The sequence below is a fragment of the Myotis yumanensis genome, unplaced genomic scaffold, assembly GCF_028538775.1.
Source record: "Myotis yumanensis isolate MYYU_CA2020_CCGP unplaced genomic scaffold, mMyoYum1.0.hap1 SCAF_3, whole genome shotgun sequence".
NCBI lineage: Eukaryota > Metazoa > Chordata > Mammalia > Chiroptera > Vespertilionidae > Myotis > Myotis yumanensis.
In genome coordinates this window covers 124,560,646-124,587,156 of record NW_027223754.1, presented here as the reverse complement: position 1 = coordinate 124,587,156, position 26,511 = coordinate 124,560,646, and the positions used below count along the sequence as shown (strand labels likewise).

Below are 26,511 nucleotides of genomic sequence, written 5' to 3'. Positions count from 1 at the left end.
CACATGTCACTGTACATTTGTCCAAAGTCATAGAAGGCACAAGAGTGAACTGTAATGTAAACTGTGGCCTTTGGGAGATAATGAAGTGTGAATGCAGGTTCATTAATTGTAACAAGTGTACCCCCTGGTGGGGGATGTTGACAGTAGCAGAGGCTGTGCATGTGGGGACAGGGGTATATGGGAACATCTCTGTACCTTCTGATCAAGTTTGCTTGAAATAAAGTCTATTCAGAGAAATAAGAAATAAAGGTTATTAAAAACTGGTGATACACACACAAATGTACTATTGATTTTGGCTCTGACAAATGTGAAAATTTAAGAAATCTAGCTCTTTATTTAACCTCAAAGCTAACATCAGTGTTTATTTAAAAAAATAATGGCACCTGCTTTGAATGGGGTGAAGATCTACAGAGGACTTACAATTTTAGGCCAACATGAGACTGTGTAGTATTCCACAAAGTGTAATTATGCAGTGGATCTCACAGTAAGCATTTCCAGTTTGTACTTTCAGAGCCACTGACTAGCGCCCAAACACGTCTTAAACACGGAGCACGTTTTGTTGAAACGTTTCTCTTAGGACAAGCACAGAGGGAGACATGCTTTAAATAATACATAAATCAAAACTGCAACACATATATCATTCTTAAAACAATTCAGGTACATGTCTTTCCAGCTTTTTATAAACAGAGAAATTGTACTTCCTTTAGAAAGTTATAGGTTAATTCTGCTTTATATCTTATGGGTTATCAGACTCTTATGAACTACCTTTTTCTTTTAGCTTCTTAACAACTTCTGATGTAAACAGGCCAATCTCAGTTTTCAGTGACTTATTTTTTTTAGAACTCTTTCCTTAGTACATGTGCTAAACTTCTTGAAATACTTCTCTCCAGATAAAGCCCTGAATTTTAAATAATGCCACTTTATCCCACCACCGGCTCCCCAGAATTATAGAAATATGCAAAATAGGTTAATCACACATGTCCACATTAATACGTATAATTAAATGTTTTTTCAAACCAATACAACTATATTTGGATTCAATACAAAAAAATGTTCCCATTCAATGCAAAATAATTTGGTATTTAAAATCCAAACGAAGAGGACAAAAGTAATTAGTTGCCCAAGGGAAGCTAGTTTCCATCCCTATCACTGAACCCATAATTAAACCTGATTCAAGAGGAATGGCTGGGCAATGAACACACACAGTGGGGCAATATTTCAATGAAAACAAGAATGACAAAGCAGGTGAGGGGCTAAAATCACACAGATGCTAAGTGACAGAGAGGGATAAGAGCACCATGGGCTGAAATGAGAAGAGGAGGGGTTTCAGAAGATTTCATCTACCAGGAGACGATAGCGAGCATGAGTAAAACCGCTAACGGTACACGCTAGACTTTCACTGCCCCAAATCTGCAATGGGGTACTTTTATTACCTCTTCACTGTAGGATTTATTTACTTTTTTGGGGGAGGGTCTTTTGTTCTGGCTCAATCATATTCAAAATATAAGCTGGAATAGCCAATTCAAAACCCACAAGGGAGTATTTTTAGGTTTTTGTTTTGTCATGAAAATAATCTCACCAAAAATGTCAGCACCCAAAAATCACTCAATCCGTTCACGGAGTGAGCAGGTGCTCACCCACCCAGCTGGCTTTCCTCCTCAGTAGGTATGTACAAGATGTTTACTATCAATGCAAGGCGGAGAAAAGGGATTAGTTAACTTAAATGTCAATTAAATATCCAATTCCAGCATATGTCATAGCTTGATTACTATTTTTCATTGTATACTTATAAAACTTTATTTAATTTCCTCATGCAGTGGGAAGGTTTATTCCATAAGAAGAGAAGAAGAGTCTCTTTGGGGTATGTCATCTTATTAGAAAGCTTCGTGAACTTTCAACAAGACTCTAAAATAAATATGCCGTGTAGGTTGAGCATATCCAAGGGAAACAAGCTTATCCGATGTCTAATGAGAGTCACCAAAAATATGAATTCTGGAAAAAGAATTCATGATGAGGTGCAATGAATTAGATGCCACACTATTTCAGAACAGAGCGTTTCTAGCAGCTTGTTAACTGCTCCAGAATGGAGTGGCCAGAGTGTGCTGCCTCCCCCTTCCTTCACTTCTCACTGTGGGGGACGCATGGATCGCAGGCCTGGGAAGTCCCTGCAAACTTACTGGGCTGAGCCACGGAGTGGAATGTGGTGGCAGGAGGAGGCTGATGTCTTCCTAGACCCTCCTAGAGCCTTACATGATGCCCAGAGGCAAAGGAAGGGGCATGCTGGCCATGAAAACATAAGAGCAAAAGGAAGCTCACCATTCCTTCTCCCTCCCTCCCCTAGACCCGGAACCTGTTTCTGTCCCCTGGATATGATGGCTCACAGTATGTTAGCAGCCAACTTGGGAGACCCAGGGTGAGTCTGACAGCGCAAGGAGAGGGCCAGGAGATGGGGTGGGCCCAGTAACTCCCTCTTTCCTGAGTCCAAAATACTCTATAGCCAACGATTTCATGAAATCACGTTTATTGTTTTAAAAAGCTTGAGTCTGGAATTAGATAATGGTGACAGTTGTATGAGTTTGTGAACTGATTAGAACCACTGAATTGTAAACTTAAAACAAAAGCTTGAGTTGTATGAGTCTCACACACACTGGACTTGTGCCACATGCTCGACTATTTCATTCTCTCAAACCATGGCACTGTCACATTTCTTTCACGAGATTTCCCTAAAAGCAGCTCTTTGCAAAACATTGCACTTAATTTATACCCAGGCAATTTGAAGCTTTCTGGAAGAAAATGTACACTAACAGGCATCTGATGTCTTCAGATAACAGAGTGGGTGGTGGGAGGAGGGGCTAGACAGCAGTTCCCATAAAATTCTCCCACCTCTTCCTTTCATGTACAGAGAGGAGCCCATTTAAAGGAGTGTCTCACTGGGCTGAAGATAGTGAGTGGCATCCCCCAGATAGGTCTGGGATGCTAACTTTTGGATGCTGCTACCTCAGGGGCATGTGGCCACTCGGTTATCCTAGGACTTATCTTCAGTGAGATGCCAGGAGACAGATGGCACCCTTGGCTCAGACACTGCATCTAATTTATCTTATCCCTGCTGGTCTTTCAGGAGCCTCTCACTCTTCATCCAGGCGAACTGCGCCCACCAATCTAGCTGCCGTGTCATATTTCCTCCTGCTTCCAGTGTTCTACCCGAGTGCACTTCAGCTTTATAAATTATGATTCAGCTTTCCTTCTGAAAGAACCCCCCCTGCAACACGAGCATCGTGTGTTTTCATTTACGGAGTCAGCTCCAAACCCCTCACAGACCTGCGAATAAAGTGAATCACACCTCACGGGGGGTTTATCACAATTACGGTTTGTTGAATCACAAGCCTCTGCAGTAGTCCTGACAGGACCCCAAATGGATGTTAAAGCCGCAGCCTGATGAGGGGTTTGGATGCATTTCTATATGCTTTGGAGGCTGGGCATTCGATAGCCAGTTCAGGTGGAATCAGGTGGACGGTTCCATGGGTATGAAAAGGCACAAGCCCCATTCACACATCCTGCTGCTCACCATGTAAAGTGCAACAGAACAACTAATTAGACTTCGGATGGATAAACAGGTGTGTCAAAAGATTTCCATGTTACAGAGAGCCACACACAATTGAGCACTGTGGACACTGGGCATACCTGGGACCTACGGTCAACTGTGGGATGGATTACACGGGGTTTACTGGACTTCCACGGCCAACGCCTGTCCTTCTTCCCTTCCCCGAGTCCTGCCACATCTTTGCTGCTACGTGACTCAGGGAAAACGTGACCACTAACAATGGTGAGCTCATTTATGATAGAGATCTGAGAGAGAGACACTGAAAGTCCCTTTTCTTCTGAGTCACCAATTATGCCGAGTGCTCAATAACCAGAGGTCTACCGTGCTGGGCGAGTCAGCTGGGCAGGAAATCTGGTCTGATTAAGGCAGTGAGTAACATGGGAGCTCTGAACAGTTTCACATGACCAGGTACGGGGACCGAGCCGGCAATTGCTGCCGAGATAAGAGAGTTGTAGTTATTTACAGCACAGTCCCAGTCCTGGTAATCTTCATTGGCACAACTGCTCATGTTAAAATTTGGTAGTATGCACAGAGTTCTCTTTAAACTAAAAACCAGGAGACACTTGAGGACGGGAACCAGCGGCTTCATCTGGGTATTATTATCCTTTCTATGGCACACAGAATATGGTCCCAGTTTTTACAAAATATTGCAAGAAGAGTCACAGCAAAGAAGGTGCCAATGATGTGGAAGCGGCTCTTCATCATGGGCGAGACGAACTTGGCGATGGTGGACACACACACCAGGATGACAGTCATGAAGGCCAGCACCACGTTGATGCACTTCCCCAGGAGAACCCTGGCGTTCGCCGTGTCTGTCTGCTGAGCCTGCTGCTCCTGCTGGTGGAGCTCCAGCTTAGAAATGCGAGTCTGGCAGGATTCCAAGGCTTCCTGTGGGCAAAAGGCAGAGCAAGGATCAAATGCTGTGCGACCACGGGCAACCTGTAAGCGCCTGCCTGGAAGTGCACCAGAGCCTCCAGCTCAGAATGCTGCTGCCGAGGCAGCCCACAGCCAAACTGACGACGACGATGATGACGGCAAAGAAAAGAAAACAAGGCTCATTTTATCGTCATTTATGGGCAGAATGAGCATGTGTACACAACCATAAAGCCCATAAATGAGAAATTAGGGTTGGGTATTCTGACTCCACCTACCTATGAAATAAAGTGCATATTGACATCTGCTGGTGCCACAAGGGACAAACGGGGGCGGTGCTGGTGGTGTTAGGGTTCCATTTTGGGACAGTTGTCTACTTCTAGCCATGGAATAGGTAGTATCTCTAATTCTAGTCCTTATTTCACTGCTCAGTCTGTGTGCACCCATTACCAATTGGCAGAGGATGGAGCGAGAAAGGCAGGGACAGGACTGACTGTGGGACAGCTGTTTCACCTGTGTCTCAAGACACTATCTGAGGCTATGCATTCTCTCTAGATCCTGTTCTTTCCAAGACTTCAATGACTAAGATAAGATGATGCCAGGTATACCTCTGGCCCAGCTGTCTCTTCTGAGATCGACTCATATATCTACACACCTTCTTGAGCTTCCTAAAAGCACCTCAAATGCAATATGTCCAAATGCGGATTCATGTATTGCACCTTCTCCTGCACCTACCATCATTCCTGTTTCCCTTCCAGTTCCTTTTCTCAGAACATGGCATCTAATCTGCCCAGTTCCTCAGGCCAGAAGCCTGAGAGGCATTCATCAATGCCGTCACCACCCAGCCCCATCGATACAACATCCAGGATCTATCTCACACACCCTCTTGTGTCTGGCATATGCAGTGCATGTGTCTGGCATGTCTGCCTCCCCACTCTCTCCCCTCTTCATCTGTGGATCTCCCATTCTCTTTCAGGCCTCAAGTTAACTGTCGCATCCTGAGGGAAGCCTTCCTGACCCATCAGACTGCGCCAAGCCTCCCTTTAGCCCTCCTCCCTGACCAAGAGGCCATAGCTGCATGAGGATGAGGACTAGGCCCACCGAGCTGCGATCCCCAGCAGGAGGCCAGTGGCAGGCATGCAGCAGGTGCTACATACTAGCTGAATACTCAGGAGACTGGGTTATGGGGTATGAGGCTTGAAAGAGAAAAACCTTTAGTCTCTTGAGAGAAAAGGACCTAAGTAGAAGGGGGTACAGTGAGCCCCTTTTAGTTCACTAGCCTACTGTCTAACTCATTTACAAATATGTGTTTATTCAATTAAAATACAGCCATCTTCTCGGGTTTTTAAACAGCACAATGATTTAACATGATTTGCTTTTCTTCTGCTGAATATACTCTATGGGCCAAAGAACAGGGTTTGCTGTTACTATAGTAACTTTCGTTACACAGGCTACCAACAAAAAAGGTAAAACTTTTTCAGATCTTCATATTCTAAAAAATACTGCTCTCTACAACAACACACAAGTACCCCACATCATTCATATATATATATTTAAACATTTTGGCTCAAGGTTTCCTTCATTTAGGACACGGCATGGGAAAGTGATAGAACAAGACAAAAGACCAACATTGTAGGCAAATTCATCCATCTTTGATTGGGTAGATGAATTACATATATAAATAGAATGATCCTAGAATTGTCTTAGAACTGCTATCAATTGTTTTTAACCAAAAGAAAAATCCAAAAAATTTAAGCAATGTATTGTAAGGAACTTTGGTCACAGCACACACTAGGAGATAGCCAGCCCCACAACTGTCAGACTTCCTTGGGTCCAGTATTTAATTTATTGAGGATAAACACAAAGGACAGGATTATCTTCTAAACTCTTTTCATGGGGAATTCAGGATTAAAAACCCCAATACTCAATTGCTTAAAATAACAACAAATTCTTGCAACCCTGTAGCCCACAGCCAACCTCATCTATACTGGCGCATCCGCTGGAATAACCCTGTGAACAAAAGAAACAACAAATAGGACAAAGCTGAGCAGGCCCAATTGCTAAAAGCCCTGGGATATATGGCTACCCACCCACATACTAAAAAATGGTCAACATTTATATTTTTTTGACTGCTTATGTGTCCGGCAAAGATTTAAGTATTTTACGTTATTACTAGTATTCCATTTAATTCTCTCGACAACCTTAGGAGATAGAGCTCATTAGTATTTCTATTTTATAGATGAGGAAACTAAGGCACAGGATGCTGACTTGTCCAGGGCCACACTAAGTAGTAGAGCCAGGACCCAGAGATGTTCTAAAACAGAATGATCTAATAAACCTGCATTGTTCACTTGGCAACACTGAACACTTAAATGGGTTCACATTTTTTGAAGCCAGTCAGTGGTGAAGGTGTCTCCTAGCCCGGAGCAGGGGCAGACATCCTCAGCGTCTTCTGCCCCATGTCCCCAGGCAAGCATTTCCTACCAGCTCTGCCTGATGCCAGAACTGTCCAAACACACATGTGGGATTAACCCAAGCTCCGCCCTCCACACAGAGTGGAACAAAACATGGGCGCTGACACACTAGCTCACACACTGTGGGAGAAATCTCTCTTTATGCTTCTGTTTTCTCCCTTATGAAGTGGGTCTGGAGAAAATAATCACTGGCTACAAAGAAAATTTGCAAAAATGAAGCTGAACATTACTCAAAGAGTATATATATATATATATATTTTTTTTTTTTTAAAAGGCAATCTGAGGGTATATAAACTGGTGCAGCCACTGTGGAAAACAGTATGCAGTTCCTAAAAAAAAAAAATTAAAGATAAAACTATCAGAGGACCCAGCAATCCCACTTCTGGGTGTATAACTACAGGAAATGAAATCAGTATTTAGAAGAGCTATCTGCACCCCCATGTTCCCTGCAGCATTATTTACAATAGCCAAGACATGGAAACAACCTAAGTGTTTATTGATGAATGAATAAAACGTGGCATTATATCTACAATGAAATACTATGCAGCCATGAGAAAGAAGGAAATAACTGCCACTTGCAATGCCATTTGACATGGATGGGCCTTGAGGGCATTATGCTAAGTGAAATAAACCAGGCAGAGAAAGACAAATACTCTATGTTCTCATTTATGTTGAATCTAAAAAACTGAACTCATAGAAGAGGGGATAGACTGGTGGCTGCTGGAGGTGCAGGGACAAAATGGGTGAAGGTGCTCAAAAGCTATAAACTTCCAATTATAAAAGCAAGATTTGTTTTACATTTTAAAGTTTTTAAAAATTTTGGTTGTGGTGGGGAGAGTAGGATATAGATCGGGGTGGGCAAACTTTTTGACTCGAGGGCCACAATGGGTTCTTAAACTGGACCGGAGGGCCAGAACAAAAGCATGGATGGAGTGTTTATGTGAACTAATATAAATTCAAAGTAAACATCATTACATAAAAGGGTACGGTCTTTTTTTTTTTTTTTTTTAGTTTTATTCATTTCAAACGGGCCGGATCCGGCCCGCGGGCCATAGTTTGCCCACGGCTGGTAAAGATGATGAGCTTGGGGGGTGAGGTTAGATAAGAAGAATTTGTTAATTAATTTAGGCAGAAAGTAAACAGAATATAGCTTCTTTACCCAGTAATGTCTATAACAGCGACTTTAAACCGATGTGCTGCAAGAATTTTTACCTATTCAGTCAGAGGCACTGACCTCTTTTCCTTTAAATTGTTAAATAAAAAAATGACAACAGCCAACACAATAGCCCTCTGCTGTGAATGAATCAAAATGGTGCCTTTTTTTGGTCAGACTGGCAAAAATATATAGTATTATATATTTTGGTGTGCCACAGAATTTTAGTAAGTAGTTTATGTGTGCCATGAGATGAAAAAGGTGAAAATTGCTGGTCTATAACATGAGCTGATGGGGTTAATAAGGTAGAGAACTAATGCTTGCCGAGGGGTATGCACTTAGTGTGTTAAGTGAATTAACAGCTGGGAAAAGCCCCCTGAGTGCCCAAGGAGGGGAGGAAAGGCACCTGGATGTCCCGAGAGCGCTCGTAGGCCTGGTAGGCCACCTTCTCCTCGATGCTGGCCAGCTCCTGCTTCAGGTCGGCCGTCTCGTGCTGATGCAGGTCTGTCAGGTCATGGAGCTGGTCTTCTAGTCGCTCGTACCTTTGAGAGAGAGGAGCCGATTCTGAGCACGACATTTCAAAGGTGTTCTAACAGCACATTCCGGAATGTCCTTTATCTCACTGCTGCCAGTGCCCTTTGGCTTGTTGTCATCTCCTGGCAGACTGTTTCCAAAAGAAAAGTCTGGCTGTGGGAAATGCACTGACTTCCAGCTCCGGTCTCTGTAGTCCTAACTGTCCTCACCACTGGGTTTCATGCAAAGCAAATCTGGCTTTTCCACCCAGGTCAGAACCGCGTGTTGGCTGGCTGTGATGACAACAGGAAGGACCTCAACAATGACACGTTCACTGTGGCTGGTCAGGAGGCAGGGCTGTGGGGGATCCTGCTCAAGGCAAGGACCCACTGGCATCCCGATGCTCCTCCCCTCTCCGCCCCCACAGTGCCAGCAGTTCATGGCCAGGTGCCAGAGTGCCTAGAAGGAAAGAACCAACTACTTACACTGGAGCCAACTCCACGATTTCCAAGTGTATACACTGATTCTGAATACATGTCCCAGTTCTTGGAACTGCAGTGCCAACAACAAATTAAGCTCACTATAAATTATAGATGGCTTATCAGGTCAGGTGGCATTTCCAAAAGTACAAATCTAAGGTAACAGAGGCACAAAGATTCCCATTCTTAGCCCTCATCCCCCTCAGAGAGGAGAGATTTACCTCATACATATTTACATAGACTTATAATGTTTATTTTGAAGCAAGAAGCACTATTTGGAGAAGATGCATTAGCCTGAAATGAATTTGATCAATGCCAGTTTTAAGATCCTTATACATTTTTAAAAAATGAGACCAAAAAAATACATATTTAATGCTTAATCTCAGGTAGGACCTCATAGGTGCCCAATGCTAGTGTTATAAACAAGCCCTTTAAAGATCTCTTAAAGTAAGCAATATAGTCAGTTGCTAAATCATGGAGATCACAAACATTAAGTATACTAGTGGCCTGGTGCTCAGATTTGTGCACATTGAAAGGAAATTAATTAGAAGAAATATCTTAATATCGCTATTCGCCTTTTCTCTATAATAGAAGTGTCAGAGATGAAAGAAAATTAGTAAAATGTATATGAAAATAAAATATAAATTAATAAATAACAACATGATATAGCAACAGACATGATATAAAAACAAAACATGATATAAAAACACTGATAAAACAATGACTGATAAGTTGATTAAACTTATTCTAATATCTCCCTGTACAACACATTAAGAGTAAAAACACTTTCAGAGTGCTTGACTAATTTCCCTTGTGATGAAGTATTTACAATTTTAACTTTAATGTCACACGCTCTTTGAACTTGAGAGAAAGCAACATATAACTGACCATGTCCGAAAATGGGTTCAGGTAGGAATATTCCTGCTCTGTCTAGAGTTTGTCCTTGTGATTTCTTAATAGTCATTGCAAATGCTGGCATCACGGGAAACTGTCTCCAAATTAATTTAAATGGGAGGCCAGTGTCAGACAGGGTCAAATCAATTCTTGGAATCAGAACCTCTCCTTCCGCAGATCCTGTTAATACTTCAGCTTCAATTATGCTAGGTTGCAATCTTTTGATAATAAGTCTAATACCATTACAAAGACCCCATTTACTATTCAGATTTCTCAGTAGCATGATGATTGCACCTACTTTCAATTTTAATTTATGACACAGCATTCCCGAAGGAGTAATACTATTAAGAAATTCGATGGGAGCTTTATATGTATTGTGCATGTGCGAGTCAACGTTTATTTTTAAACTAGAGGCCCGGTGCATGAATTTGTGCACGGGTGGGATCCCTCTGGGTGGCCTGCGGGGATCAGGCCAAAACCCGCAGTCTAACGTCACCTGCAGCTCCTACTTGCCACTCCCACTTATCCCGGCCCCCTGTGCCTGCTGTGGGCTCGAGTTCAATCAGTCCCGATAGGGAGGCTTGCATTGCCACAGCAGTGCTCGCCAGCCATGAGCCCTGTGTCTGGTGCCCTCTTGAGGGGAGTGGCCTGTGGTATTGGGCTGAAACTGGCTCTCTGACATCCCCTAAGGGGTCCTGGATTGCGAGAGGGCGCAGGCCAGGCCGAGAAACCCCACCAGTGCACAATCGGGCCGGGGAGAGACCATGGGAGGGCTACAGGGCATGTCCAGCCCTGTCTTGCCCAGTCCTGATCGGCTAACCTACCAGTCAGAGCATCTGCCCCCTGGTGGTCAGTGCACGTCATAGTGAGTGGTTGAGTGGCCTTAGCATATCATTAGCATATTATACTTTGATTGGTTGAACAGTTGACCAGTCACTGGACGACTGAACACTTAGCATATTAGGCTTTTATTATATAGGATTGCCAGTGCATGTCATATGTACCGGCTAGTTAGTCGGTCGGACGTACAGTTGGTCACTTAGCCATTTATATGTACAGATAATAAATGAGAACAAAAACTCTCCTAAATTTATGTAAGTGGGTATTTGTGACTTAGGATAAAATTTGGACCCAAAGAGTACTGCATCCCAAGCTAGTCGAATGGAATTAAGCTTAATATTCTCTGGAAAATTTGTGATTCAAAAATAGTTCTTGTATGACAAAGAAACTAAAGTCAAAGACATATGAGGAAAGTTTAAAAATTGTTTCATAAAATACAGCTGAAAAAAGCCACATTCCTAAATTAATACATATATAAAACCATGTATCAGATATAAGACATGTAAGCTAAAACTTAAATCTTACAATATGTGATAGGTATTTACTTTTTGTATCTACAGGATGATGCTCAACCAACTGAGCCACACTGGCCAGAGCCCGAATGCCTTTTGACCCATATTCCTCTTTATGAAAAGTACAACCATTAGCGTATCACTGTCAAGCAATCTCTCTGCAATTAGTAACTCATGCTTCCAAATAAATTCTAAGAGAATTGTCTGAAATAATACCTGTATCTCTCCTCTTGCAGGGTCTGAGAAATAAAACCGTATTCTCTCTTAAACTGCACCTTCAGGGCCTCGATGTCCTCGGCCAGCTGTGCCTGGGTATCCTTGATCTCCCTCAATTCCTCCAGGATCATGGTGAGCTTCCCCTGGCTGTCCAGTGTGCCCGCTCCGCTGGCCCCAAATGACTGGTTCCCATTACTGTCGGCGGAGCCCGATGTGCCGCTTGAGCACTCGTCGTCGCTGCCATACTTGGGTTTGTTTACGATGGTCGAGCTGCCCCCATAGACCCTGGAACTCGCCTCGGGCCTAAACTCCTCTAAGGAATTTTTTAAGTGAGCAATGTTGTCTGCGCTGCCAAACTTATTCCGGATCAAGTTGGCAAACTCTTTGGACTTATTGAAGACAAATACAGGTGGAGTGAGGGAGACCCCTGGCATGCCTGATTTACTGCTCTCCAGGCTGTGCGGAGCAGTTCGAGACTTGGCCTGGGCATCTTTCAGGGAGTGCTGGATATCCTTCAGGTTGTCCTTGGAGATTCTGGAGGCTCCGTTCTGTTCGATCTCCTTGAGCTTTCTGTGATACTGCTCTAATTTCTTCTGCAGCTGAGCAATGGAGTGAGCTGATTTCTGATTCTTCTTCTCAAAGACTTGTTTGATACGGCCAGCCTGCTGCTTGTCAGCGCTGTTGACTAGTTTCAGATATTCCGCAACATTCCCATCCCGGGACGTCTGCTCGATTTTGATCTGCTCTGTTACCTTTAGAATTTTTTGTCTCAGGCTGTCCGCATTGAGCTTGACCTTGTGGAAGTCCAGGATGCCATCTGGTACATCAAAGTTGAGATTGGTGTCTGACCCGCCTCGGCGTATGTTCAGGGGCAGGCTTAGGGTATTCATGTCATGGCGCTCTACCTGAAAAAGAGCAGAAGTAACCGTAAGATTTGAAGTCTAAGAGACAGTTACTGTGATAGAATCTGTGCTCACAACAGACATACTTCAGTCCTAGATTTTTAAAAAACTCCCTATTATTGTTGAACACAGGACAACAATCCAACTCCTTCTCATATCCGTGTACACTACCTGTGAGATTCGGAGTCCCAGGGAATTCATTTTCTGTCTGATCCGATGGCAACTTTTGGTTGGCAGGGGAGAAATACATAGAATGAGGTTACCAGTCAGTCCAGGTTTCCCAAAGTGCCCAGGTAATGGGGATGCCTGCCATGCCCCATTCACCATTGAGGGAAGTCATCCAAATCAGAACTTAATCATTTAATAGAAGGAGAATGAAAGAAAGAAATAAAAGAAAAATAAAAGAAAGTGAAGTTCTAGCAGGTACATTCATTTACACAATAAATTATTTTCTTTTATTTTTTAAATGTTTTTATTGATTTCAGGGAGAAAGGTGCAGGGAGAGAGAGAGCTAGAAATATCAGTAAGAGAGAATCATTGATCAGCTGCCTCCTGCATGCTCCCCTCCCCCCACAACCTGGGCATGTGCCCCGACCAGTAATCGAACGTGATCTCCTGATTTATGGGTCAACACTCAACCAGCCAGGCAAGAAATTATTTTCTTAATGAAATAATTAACAGATGTGATGAAATAATATGGTGCAAGATTAATTTTAATAATTGAGTAATACAACAATATTTAGATGTGGAAACAACCGCAAACCACAACTAAAGTGATTAAAAAACAGTAGTACTAATATTACTAGTAAGATCATGTGAAATAGCTTTCTTACTCAAGGGCCACCTGGGGAAAAGAACTATGAAGTGAGAATCTTGGCAGGGAAGGTGGGTGGGTAGGTGGGGCGTTAGCCTGGCTATAAAAGGGAAGCAAATGCAGAATATGTGCCAGGCACTGCGGATGCTCACAGGGCTGTCCTATTAGATCCTCTCTACCATACCAGGCAAATAATGTGTTAAATCTGTGTAATAAGTAGAAACTGAAACTTAAAGGAGTCAGGATTTGAATCAAATCACCCTAACCAGGTCCTCCTGCCATGTCAGGACACTCTCACACTTGTGTCCCCAGAGGACCAAAACCAGGTCGTGGTAGACTCTGAATACATTCTCTAAATAAAGATTTGTAAGATCTAAACTGAAGCATCTTAGCTGTCAAGTTAACAACCCTTTGATTAGAATAATGCCTTGATATAGATTCTCACGTGGAGACAATATTCAGCCCAAGTTACTTTTTTTTTTAAAGGGGATAGTACACTGACATAGCAAAAAATTAGTAAGATAATAACAGATTGCACACTGCCCATGTGGCCCAGACTTGAATGTGGACTGTTTCCAACAATGAATATTAATAGATGCCATATGAAAAATGCTACCCAGTGCTTTTTCCCAGTAGCACAGGGAGACACACCCAGACTGGTGGGGCAGGCCTCCTTCATAACTTACAAAATCTGTTACCATTATTCCTTGGCCCCTGTCTTCCCACAAACCATTTTGCCATGGGTAAGCGACACTGGTTGTTTTATCTGGCAGAAAAGCATCAGGCTGGAAGGAACTCAATGCCAAATCACTATCAGACTAGAAAACAGGATGTATGAAAAAAGGATAAAGGAATAGTAACTTCACCTGATCAAGAGGGAAGAATGGGTGCAGGGACTAAAGAAAGTATATAATAATTATCAAGTCCTAGAGAGATGAGTACAGGAAACTCAAGGAAGTATGTATCGAAGGCGCACTAGTGGACCCAAAAAGGAATGGGCTTAAGTAACAGCAATAAGGCATGCACTAAACCTAGCAAATGTTTATTTTGGGCAGACAGGGTAACTGTACAACCACGAGGCTGGGAAAATGATGTCACTGATATCTAATTTAATCGTGCTTCTCTACTTCTCAAAAACTTCCTTTGGCTTGCTAATGCCTCCCAATTAACTAATACAACCTGGCCACTGTAAGGCCTTAGCTTACCTTTCAGGCCTCACCCTGCACCTGATGGATGCTGGTTATCTTAAGTGACCCAAGCAACTCAAAGTTCCCAGAATGTATGTGAATTTTCTATGGATTTCCTCCTGCATCTAGTATTTGCAATGCCTGCTACCCATTCACCTCTGCTAATCCAAATCCTACATGTGCTGCAATATGCATTTCAAATGCCACTTCTTCCATGAAGTTTGTACCAGTCCCACTGGAAAGCTGCCTTTCCTTTCTGTGATCCCCCTCTACTCCTCCTTTCTCACTCATGCAGGGGGAGATACCTGTGCCAGCCTGTGCTGGCATGGCCCCTATTCACAGGAGGCTGTCTATGAAAGCCTGCATGATGACATCATTCAGGAGAGTCTACACTGGAGTCATTTAAGATACATTTTAATAGAATAAAAAAATAACCTTAGAAGTTTGGCCCACACAGACCTGACAATTCCAGGTAGAGATGTTTTTCTAATACCCATGTAATAAACTCTACATCATTTCACAATGATCCAACTAAATGGAGATCAGGTGCAACAACATACGCAAGCATAAATCAGGACTTTTAAGTATAGCTTATACTCAGAAAAGAGCACATTTAATAAGTTTAAAACTTAATGAATTTCCACAAACTGAACATATTATGTAACCAGGACCCAGTTGGAAAAACAGAAGGGAAACTTCCTTGTGCCCCCTTCAATCACAGCTGCATCATCCTCACCTCCAGAGGTAACCATGCACATGACCTCAGCATTCTCACTTTTTTTTGCTCTACACTGTGAGATTCGCAAGAACCTGCTCCTGCCCTCCTTGTGCTCACTAGGATAAAGTTATTTAAAAAACAAACAACAAACACCAAACAACCTGCTTGTATTCTCCATTGAGAAGTCCACCACCACGTCTGAAGATACAGAAGTTTCTACACCTTACCAACGGTAGCGGTTAAGTCCTCACCTGTTCTTCCTCCTTTAATTCTCAACCACACTGCAGCTGGCCACCCAACAACTCCGGCATCTCAACACAATGGCGTCGCTCTCTTACAGGCTGCTGGGCCAGGACAGCCTCGTAGACACAGGAGTGTTTATGCCCAGAGGGCTGGCTGACTCTATAATAATGCATGGCATGTTCACGAGAATCCAGGTCAGGGAAAACTACTAGAGTTAAAACTCAAATCAATCACTCCTAATGCTTGTCCACAAATCTCAGTTAGAAATGTTTGATAAGGGTAAAAAGTTAGACCTATTCCTGGGCCACTCCTTGCAGCCTTGTAGTCTCGACTTCTGCAGAATAATTGAAAGTCAGCTAGATGCCCATACACTCCCTGAACAGAAACTGAAACTTCATCACATGCTGGGAAGAAAGCATGAGGGGCCTCAGCACTGAGGGCAGCTGTACAGCGCAGCTGTCTTAGGGCTGAGACCTGGGGAAGAGGACAAAGGGTCACCAATCCTGGAGCCGAATGCATGTGGACCGTGTGGGCCAGGAGACACGTGTCCCAGTTTTGGCACTGACATGTATTAGCTATGTTGTTCTTTGGTAAATCAAATCACATCAGTGGTTTTAGATTTCCTAATTACAGACAAAGGAGATAGAACCAGACAACTGAGAGCTAACACTTTAAAATTCCATGAAACGTAATCCCATTCCCTGAAATGCATCTTTACTGTTGAAAGCAGGTAGAAATAGAATGTTGGGGAACCAGCTAGTATTGTAAGAAATATTAATCATGCTCTGTTAACCGTGATTATTTTATTCTGATTAAAGAAGGCACATTCTACCCTGGCTGGAGCTGACCTGGAGAAGCAGCCCTTCCTCCCCATTTGGGGCTGCCTATTATCATGGAAAGATTAACAAAGATTTGTTACAGAAACCAGAATCGCCAGCCCTTTGAAGATCCCCAGTCCTTTTGCATATGTGTAAACTGCCCTTTTGCCTACTTTTCCTTTGTACTTCTACCTATATAAGCGCTGGCTTATGGTGGGCTGCAGAGCAGATTTTTGTGGAACCTGCTGCTCTCCCATATTGCTGGCAATACTGGAAAAAGGCTCATATATGATTCAACCCTGTCTGTGCTTAATTGGCTCGAGTAGTGACAGGCAGCACGGACCCATTGTTTGTCTGGTTACACTGTGAGATAGTATCACGGAATAGTCAAGGGCTGGGCTCTGGAGGCAGACTGCTTTGGTTTCCTTCTTGGCACCACGCTTCTGAGCTGTGTGATCTTGGAGAAGTGACTTCACCTCTCTGTGCCTCGGTTTCCTCTTCTGTAAAATGGAGATAATGATTCTTCAGAGAGTAGTTGTGAGGAAAACTAAGATAATGCACAGAAAGTGCTTAAATACTTCCTGGCACAGAGAGTGGTTTCAATAAATGTTTGCTATTGTTATTTAAAAATGTACCCTGTAAGTAAAAACTGAAAGGCACAATGGTTATTATTTTTGTACTGGGGGGTTATAAAGAGTCATTCTTCTAATGCTTTCGTATGTTCCAATTTCTAAAAAATAATAAACATGAATTACTGTTTTGGCAGAAGAGCTGCTGTTTTTAAAATGACTGCTAGCCTCTTTCAGTTCTCAGAATTACTTGGCTATTATTACCTTACATGAAAGGCGGAACACCAGCTCCGCAGTGAAGCCATTTCTAATGTTTTCCTTCCGGCAGTAGAAACATTTCCACTGTCACCTCGATGTTCTGGAACAAAGGCTACGGGAAAGCTAAAGCCCTGGACAGACGTCAAAAACTGACACAGTCATCTCTGCAACAATCCAAGCCTCCAGCACAGGAGGAAGCTTGGCTCCTCAGCTGGGTGCCAGTCACCACCCAGTCGTCACCACCAGTGCTGCTCTAACACATTGTCAGGGGTCCAAAGAGAGCTGTCCCCTGCCATATCCTTATTTATCCCCTAAAGCTCCAGGAGGAAATGAACAAAAAGGGAAGGAGCGTGAGCGCAGAGGCACACCACCCAAACCCCCATCCTTCCTGGGGACTCCTGGAGGGTGAGTACCGAGGCAGGAGTTCCCCGAAGTTCTAGGGGGTCACTGAGTGGTCAGAATGTGCAGGGCATAGAGAGGTCAGAACGAGGGGACAGAAGCAACCGCCTGCTTAGTCCCCAGGCCGGACACAATGAACCTTTGCTTAAAGAAAAGCTGCTTGAGCTCAGTCACATGAGGAAAGGGTCAGGAATTTCAACTGGCCATCATTCCCAGGCAGCAGGTATGTCACGGCCCATGTGAGGTGGGGTTACAGACAGGCCCATGATAAGCTGCAGGTTCAGTAGCCAGTCTCCCACAGGTGAGGCCGAGATGTCTGAGTCAACACAGCTGACATTCTGGAGTCATTTTAGCTGAAATCTACCTTCAGGGCTAGAGTTAAGGCCGGCTATATGGTGTGCCTGTCAGAATGTGCCAGGCTTTGCTCTGGTTACAAACAATGTATCAATGGGTTAAAAAATAAAGCTTTCTTGCTCAGGCTGACACACCTGCCAAGTCAGGTGAGGGACCCAGGCTGATGGAGCCTCTGCCTTCTAGACTGTGCCGGTGGTCATGGCAGGGGCAGGGAGCCTGGCGAACCACCCACAGGCTCCTAGAGGCTCCTGCCAGGAGAGACACCTGTGACCTCCGCTCACTGCACCGGCCCCACCTCACTCCAGGGAAGTACAGGACAGGGAGGTACAATCCTGCCACATACCCAGGAGAAAAATTTCATGTCAGTGACATGCGCAGTATCTTTGTTAAAACCTCAGAGGCAGGTTTTACTTTTATTACTATTTTACAAATGAGAAAACTAGGCACAGAGGTCAGTACACTGTCCAGGGGCACACAGCTAGCCAACGGCAGAAGCCAGGACTGAAATCCACTCACTCTGTCTCCCTAGCAAAAATGACGGAGAACCTTTACTCTGAGTCAGACATCATGCTAAAACATTTTTTCATATATTCTTTTTTAAAAATTCTTAATTGTTTAAAGTATTACATGTGTCTCCTTTTTCCCCCATGGACCTCTCCCCAGCTGCTCCCACCCCCCCAGCACATGCCCTCACACCCCTACTGTGTCCATTGGCTATGCTTATATGCATGCATACAAGTCCTTTGGTTGACCTCTTATAGCGACACCCCCCCCCCCGCCCCACCCCCCCCACCATCTGCCTTCCCTCTGAGGTTTGACAGTCTCTGTTCGATGCTTCTATGTCTCTGGATCTATTCTCTTACTATTTGCAACAGCATGGAGAGCATTATGCTAAGCGAAATAAGCCAGTCGGAGAAAGATAAATATCATATGATCTCACTCATTTGTGGAATATAATGAACAACATAAACTGATGAACAAAAATAGATCATATATTCTTTACACCAATCCTATCTTACTAGAAAAGCAAGGCTTATACAAAGAATACATGTTTCTCAAAGTCCATGAATAAATACTAAATAGCTTAGCTGGGGCTCAACTCAGATATATAAACAAGGCAAGACTTTGAAAGACCTGTACAAGCTCAGCTGCTGGTCATGAGAATCCATTCTGCAGTGTCCCACTGTGGTTCTCCAGACTTGTGTGGAAGCTTCAGGCTTGGTTCAGATTACTCTGTCAGAAATTCTCCCTCAGGCTAGCCTCGAAACCATCACCATATAACTTCCTACCCCTGGCCCGGTTGGGGCCTGGAGCCGCACCAATTTCATCTTGGATACAACTTATAAAATCCACTTTTCTTCATCCATGTTCCAAAATATAAATAGTGAACTATGCAAAATAATTTTATGAGGGTAAAAAAGATTATGCTTTTATCAAAACTGAAAGGGTTAATCACGAAACAGGGCTCTGACTTAGCTGGGGCTAACAGAAGTAGCTCCTTCTGCAAACCTAAGCCTTGCACAAACACACCCCCTGAGTGGTTATTTTACAGAAATTCCCGAAGACCATAACCCTTGCACAGCCCCCAGGAAGAAGGACGTCTGACGCCAATAGAAGGACAAAGGGCAAGGCTGTAAAGCTGGGGATGGGGGGGGGGAGGGAGGTGAACGGTCCTGATACATGTCAAGCTGAAGCCCCATCTGCAGGTCTCCCTGAGCACATAAAAAGCCTGATCCCTCCCCATTCACCACTGATTTCTTTCTCAAACTCAGTCCATCTGCACCCAGGTGACTTGAATAAATATCTTTTTGATTACACTGAGCCTTGAGTCCGTTCTGTGCGACTCCAGCCCAAGCCTGAACCTTTCAAAAATCACAGTCAGGCATTTATAATCACTAAGAGAAGAAAGAAAATAAGAGAAACATAAGGTAAGACTAAGAAATGTAAGGCCTCTGGAGAAGAAGCAAGGGCCTAACAAGGGAGGGGGTGATACCTGGACACGTGTGGGAAAAGGCACTCAGCAGACAACCACGGACCTGCCTGGAGAGAAGGGAATGACCCTTCCTTGTGCTGTGCTAGGTGACACAGCTGAGAGGATGGGGCGGGGCCCTCCAGGGGTACCTCTGTATCTTCTCCCGGAAGAACACGAGTTTTATCACCTTCCTACCTGTAATATATATGATACTACTAAGCCATCTTCCCTCCTGCTAGCTGAGGTCACTAGGCATGCCCTCGGGAAATGTCGCACCAGCCAGTGAACATGGACCCTAGGGAGGCTAGCCAGTCATAGATCTCAGCATCAAACACTTGGTTTTCTTGCTAATTGAGCTAACCTGTCCTGGAAAAATCATTCTGAAGGCTTGATAAGCATCCTCCTTATTGTGACACTAGAGGCACGATGCAGGAAGATTCCTGCAAGAATAGGCCTTCCTTCCCCTGGCTGCCGGCACCAGTTTCCCTCCGGAACCCAGGACCCGGGCCTTTGCTCTGGCTGCCACCTCCTGCCTTCCCTCCAGGGCCGGGGGCCGCCTCCTGTCTTCGCTCTGGGGCCGGGAGCCACCTCCCACCTTCACTCTGAGCCAACCGCCACCATTTTTGTTGTGTTAATTTGCATATTCCCTCCTCATTAGCTGTGGGCGCTGCCATCTTTGTCACAAAGTGATGGTCAATTTGCATATCCCGTCTTTATTAGATAGGATAATTAACACATTCATGTGATACCTATACACAATACCACAATACCTCTATTTCAGAAGAAAGCCACTTCCCCCACTACATGCTAGAAATGAAAAAATCTTATGATCTTCTCATAATATCCAAAAGGAAATTAGTAAAGTGTCTTAGTGACATGTTTGTTCTAATTTGTTTACACAAAGAACATTTCCTTTTGTAGTTCAAGTCTGACAACAGCACACTTTGAACCTGGAATAAGTTCATGGTGTACAGAATGGGAATTGAGTCACTAGTTTGGCCATAAAGGTTCAGTCCCCTCCCCACCCCCTTCCTCTCCTAGCATCCCTGACAAGAATCTGTAGTGTCATCGTTCTATGTCTTGCCTGCAGCTGAAGCAGACCTCATAACTCAATCAAGGATCATTCGGAAGGGAGGCTGGGATACGGCCCTGTGATAGCCAATCCTTCACCCACCGACACTGCTAATTAACAGTGTAAAGTGTTCAAGGCTCTCAACAACAAATCTTCAAGCACTTACAAACATTTGATACTGTAATTAAAATTAATTACCTTCTCATTAAGCCTCTACCAGGCAACAGTGATAACCTACTTTGAGTTACATGCACTAGAGAATACATATTTCTTCAAAATAATTTATAACTCATACCTTCAATTAATACAAACTAACCCCTTAAAAAATTAGTCTGACCTGGTAGATTTACTGTATACTGTGTAATTTACATAAAAGTTAAATTAAAGGGGGACAAAGGCCAGATTTTAACAGACTGCCTTGAAGGGCAAAAGGGGAAGGCTATGGTAATGAAAATCAAGCAACTTATAATGAGTAACAACTGCAGGTAAAAAACAGCCAAGGGTCCTCTGTGGAGGAAACTGTAGAGGGGTTCAAGGCGTCACCCAAACACCCATAGAGGGCTATTTCTAAGAAGAGGAAGCGGTCTCTGGGGACCTCACATTCCTGGAAGATAGGCAAGTTTGGGAAAGGGAAGTGAGCACCTACCACCTGACCCTCACCTTTGCAGGCCTGGACCCTAATAACTCGGCCTTCTCATGGTGAGATGGTGAATTCTCACGTAAGGGAAGCAGGAAGCCCTGATATTAGGACAATTGCAGAATAAATGTCATTGATGCTTTTAGTTCCTATGCTCAGAAGAAGTTGAGGGAAGGGGTGAATGGAAACCCCTGAGCACTAAACTAACTTCGGGAATCTTTCCCACCCATGCTTGTTATTCCCCATTGGCTCCGGGCAATGTCTGTCAGTAACAACTCCCCAGGAAAAGGACCAGAGCATGTGGCTTGAGGGCTGAGGGAGAGGAAGGCATACCACATTCCACTCCAAGACAGCCACCGCAGGAACTCAGGAAGTGAGGATTTGTCGGCAGCTCTAAAGAAGAATAGTAACTGTCACCACCCTCAGCCAGTGAGCAAAGAACGCCACCCTGGGCCTGGGAGGTAGCTGGCCCAGGACTGCGACCCCAGCCTTCTGCAAGCATGTCAAACTCGCAGCCAGCGGGCCGCATGCTTCCTTTAAATAAACCAGGCGTACGACCTGCTGGCCATGAGTTTGACATGCTTGTACCTACAGCATTTATTTATGGCTTCCCTTACCCTCAAAATATGGAGGGTGGGCGTTCTTGTGTGCTTAACTAAGTTTCTGAATGATAGCTACAAATCCAACACTGTCCTACCCAGTCCTCAGCACCTCCAATCGGAAGGCCTTCGAGGCATTCTTAGGGCCTTTTAGGCACACACAACAACTAACTTCATGTGAGGGGCACCGACCTGCAACAGGAATTAGACTTTCAGAGCTGGAAGAATCCCTTAGAGGTCTCACTTGGCCTACTGCCTGCTTTTAAAGGACGCTTGAATATGAACCCAGGTAACATTTCCTTTTGATCCATGCTCTGTACATTATAGCTGCCTTGCACAAAGGGAAAGGAACTTGTCTGCTGAAGTACAGCTTCTTGGGTAAATGCAGAATGAATTCAGTGGTGAATAAGATAGTGTGTCTATCAGATAACAAGCATGTTCCCTCTTTGCCTTGGATGCTAGAAGTGTAGACCAAACTTAGAGTAACTGTTAGACCTGGGGCTTAGCCCTTTTGCTTCCCCCTCCTTTTTTCTTTTTGATTTCTGGACATTACTGCTACTCTATTTTCCATGTGCCTTATCATAACCTGACTCTCAGTGGAAAGGGGTGGGTGAACTTTATAGATGCTAAGCATGTCATGCTGTCTGGAGATGAATGCTGTAGTCACTCCCAAATGTAATGGGGGTAACGTGATAAAACATACCCAGCTCATAAACTGGCATAGCTACTTCTATCCCCTACTTCAGGGCACCCAGAGGAAGCTGCACCAACGGCTACAACTGGGCTCGTGTTTTTTTAGAAGTTGATAGATAAGATTGAGCCAGGAAATAGCAGTTGGTACTCAGGCCCCAAAGCACATTTCCAAAGCAAACCTAAGCCTCAAAATTAAGTCCCTCTCTGCAGGCAAGGGTTGAGTTTGTTTCTGGTGCCATAAAAAATACTGGGGTGGGGGTGAGGAAAACATATATACCAGATGATTTGTAGTATATAATTTTGTTGTAAATCGATCAGAATACTACTAGCCATCAGACAGGGCTTAGAGATAACATACTTACATTTGAGGGAGTGGAAGAAAAACTGATCTATATTAATTTCTTTTCCTTTTGCAATAATGAAGTTGTTTTGAGCAATTTTATTTTTTCTAAGACAAGCCAGCAGTATTGTTGCCAAATAGCAATTAGAAATAAAAAGCTGTTTTTAGTTCTACCAAAATAATGAATAGCTTTACATTTAAAGAAAATAATGTTAATGTCCATGAAAAATGCATTCAACCAACACTTTAGTATTTATTTCTAGTAAGGAAAAGCAACCTTACTTTGAAGTTGTGTTGGATTTTTAAGAGGATAATCAATATAAAAAACTCTAACCTCTGTGGGTCAAAGTGATCTTTTAGAAAGCTAAATGAGGTCATGTCCTATTCTTTTGAAAACCTTTAAAGTTCCTAGATTAAAGTGTGAACTCCTTAGCAAAGCATTTAAAATTCTGGATCAGGTTCCCTATCTTAGCTATATTCCTCCAGCGGTTCTCAACCTGTGGGTCGAGACCCCTTTGGCGGTCGAATGACCCTTTCACAGGGGTCGCCTAAGATCATCCTGCATATCAGATATTTACATTACGATTCATAACAGTAGCAACATTACAGTTATGAAGTAGCAACAAAAATAATTTTATGGTTGGGTCACAACATGAGGAACTGTATTTAAAGGGCCAGAAGGTTGAGAATCACTGCTATAGACCCATCCATAATGATATTTTGAGCACAAGGCACTAGAGCAGTGGTTCTCAACCTTGGCTGCACATTAGAATCACCTGGGAATCTTTTTAAAATCCTGATTTCTGGGCCTCATCCTCCGGAAATTCTGTTTCTTTGTTACTAATGTTGTGGCCCCACCCCATAACAAAGAAACAGAATTTCCGGATGAGGATGAGGCCCAGAAATCAGTATTTTAAAAAGATTCCCAGGTGATTCTAATGTGCAGCCAAGGTTGAGAACCACTGCCCTAGAGGGGCCTCCCTGTCTTCGTCCCAATTTACCTTTTAACTACTGATTCAAACAGCCACCTCCAATCTCAGCTGAAACTAATTGCTTCCTTTGTGCTCACCCCCACATCTGCCTTTACCCCTTCTACAGTAAGCACTGAGTATAGTAATAAGTACTCGTGTAATATTTGTCCCTCTACTACCATGAAGCCTCGAGGGGTGGGGATGTCTAATAAACTAGCTGTGTCCTGTCCCACATTCTTTCCTCAATAGGATCTCAGTATCTGTTGCCTGATTCAGTAATTGACAAACAGCCAACTGGGGCAGCCTCATGTTTACATTCTCCCAGCTGTTTGCACTGAAAGAACCTGCAGCTGAGGTTGTGCTGGATTACTTTCCAGACAGACTGGGCTGTTAATGTTGATTCAGGCCAGGTCAAACATTCAGGAAACTGATATGTCTTATACGGCTCCAAGCAGAATATAGATGACCACCCGGCCAGTGTTGTTCAGTGGTTAAGCGTCAACCCATGAACCAAGAGGTCACTGGTTCGATTCCTGGTCTGGGACATGCCTGGGTTTCAGGTTCAATCCCCAGTAGGGGGGTGCAGGATGCAGCCAATTCATGTTTCTCTCTCTCTCTCTCCCTTCCTCTTTCTAAAAATCAATTTAAAAACATATTTAAAAAAATATAGGTGACCGATTGCCAAGTGGTAAATATTAAGGTCACCATCGTACAGAATATGCAGTTGTACTCCCTTTCTCCCTAAGTGACCTTTTCCCTGGGGTTACCATCATAATTACGGCAGGGAACCCAGGAGGCTGCTCCTTCTAACACACATATTCAATCCATTAATTGTGACGACAAAAAGGCAGTCTTGCATTGCATTAAATTAAAAAACTTAAAAAATAATTTATTTAATGCACTAGTAAGATTATCAAGTAAATATAGTTCCTTGTCCCTCAGGAAACCACATTCAATAGAACGTGGACACAAAACAAAGGAGTCCTTTTATCCTCCAGGGTCTAAGAAGTCAGTGACTTGTGTAAAGGGGAAAAGTAGGCCTCAAGAAGAATGGTCAGATATAATTATTTATATCAGGATATTTAAAATTCATTTTAAATAAATTGGCAGGGCATTTAAAATTTATTTTAAAAAGAGAAGTTATCAGTTGCTAAGGACTTGTTAAGCATCATGTAATTTTCTAAATGCTTCACATATTTTATTTTTGCTTTAATCATCTAAGGTTAGAATAATCACTTCTATTTTATATGGAGAAAGTAAGTTACTTGTCTGAAGCCATAAGGCAAGCAAGTGGCAGAGCGGTGGTTCCAGCTGGCTTCAAGGTCTGGATGCTAGTAACAGCCCTGCCTTTTATCGAGAGCCCACTGCATATACCTGACCCATAACCCCTTACAACCTCTGAAAGGTAGTTCACTTAAGTCACTGTGTTACCATTAAACATTACAAAGTGAAAAATATGTATAATGGAGAAACCAGGACAGCAAACACTAAGCAGACAGCTTTGGACAGTTCTTTGGAGATGTTCCCCATTTGCCTTTAATAAGAGAAGAGACTAGCTTAAATCCCAGGATATCTTACGTAATAAAAAATGTAGGTAGCTTCTGTTTTAACCACAAACAGTGATTCTCGTCTCCAGTGATGCATGCCAGCTTGTACATGCCTCCCTCTCTGGCTAAAGCCCTAGTGATACTGTAATCATTAGATGCTCTGCAACCAGACGCAGGCGAGAGAAGGTTTCTTTTTTTTCCTTCTCCTACAGCTACAACAATTGACAAGCACCAAAGATTTATATCTCAGAGAATAGTCCTCTAGGGACACAGCGTTTTGTAATCTGGGAGAAAGGAAACTACAAAGAAATAAATTGAAAGTGGGTTGTGATTTTTAAGATAAACATTATACCATGACCCTTCTTAGAACCCGAGTCTATATTTGGGTTGACTGTCTTTTCGAACAGAGAGAACTGCCTGCCAGGGCCCCCTCACACCTGCAGCAACCAGCCAGCTCAGATTCGTAGGAAAGCCCTGATCCAGAGCCATGTGTCTTACAACAGAGGTTAACTACACACAGTGGTAGCATAAGATTGTGGTTAGAAGCACAGATTCTGAGCCAGACTGTATAGGTTCAAAGTCCAGCTCTGCCACGTCAATTGTATCACCTTGGGTAACTTACTCTCTCTATGCCTCGGTTTCCTCATCTGCAAAATGAGTGAGGACAGCAGTATCTACAAGGGTGATTGTGAGGATTAAATGAAGTAATAATTGTGAAGTGCTTGGTACAGCGCCTCATACAGAGTAAGTGCTTCAGTGTAGGCTATTGTTTATAAAACAAACCCCCCCCCCCACCCCCCCATCAATAGGTGGGAACTTCAGGAATTCCAGAGACAAGAACAATGATGCTGCTGTCACTATGA

At 43.5% G+C, this 26,511-nt stretch overlaps 1 protein-coding gene across 8 annotated transcripts in view; it reads right to left on the bottom strand.

The window, feature by feature from the left end:
* Positions 1 to 308: 308 nt before the first annotated feature.
* TMCC3 (transmembrane and coiled-coil domain family 3) overlaps positions 309 to 26,511 on the bottom strand; it is a 254,640-nt gene continuing 228,437 nt past the window's right edge. For 5 of the 8 annotated variants that reach the window (XM_070409565.1, XM_070409566.1, XM_070409563.1 and 2 more), the window contains exons 2-4: positions 11,556 to 12,460; positions 8,508 to 8,643; positions 309 to 4,489 (exon numbers count right to left, since the gene is read on the bottom strand). In XM_070409565.1, coding sequence (XP_070265666.1) covers positions 4,187 to 4,489; positions 8,508 to 8,643; positions 11,556 to 12,460 — 1,344 coding nt within the window. In that variant the 3' untranslated portion in view covers positions 309 to 4,186. Of the gene's footprint in view, positions 4,490 to 8,507; positions 8,644 to 11,555; positions 12,461 to 12,628; positions 12,650 to 15,403; positions 15,414 to 26,511 lie in introns of those variants that run through there. The other 3 variants (XM_070409568.1, XM_070409564.1, XM_070409569.1) reach the window with 3 other exon arrangements.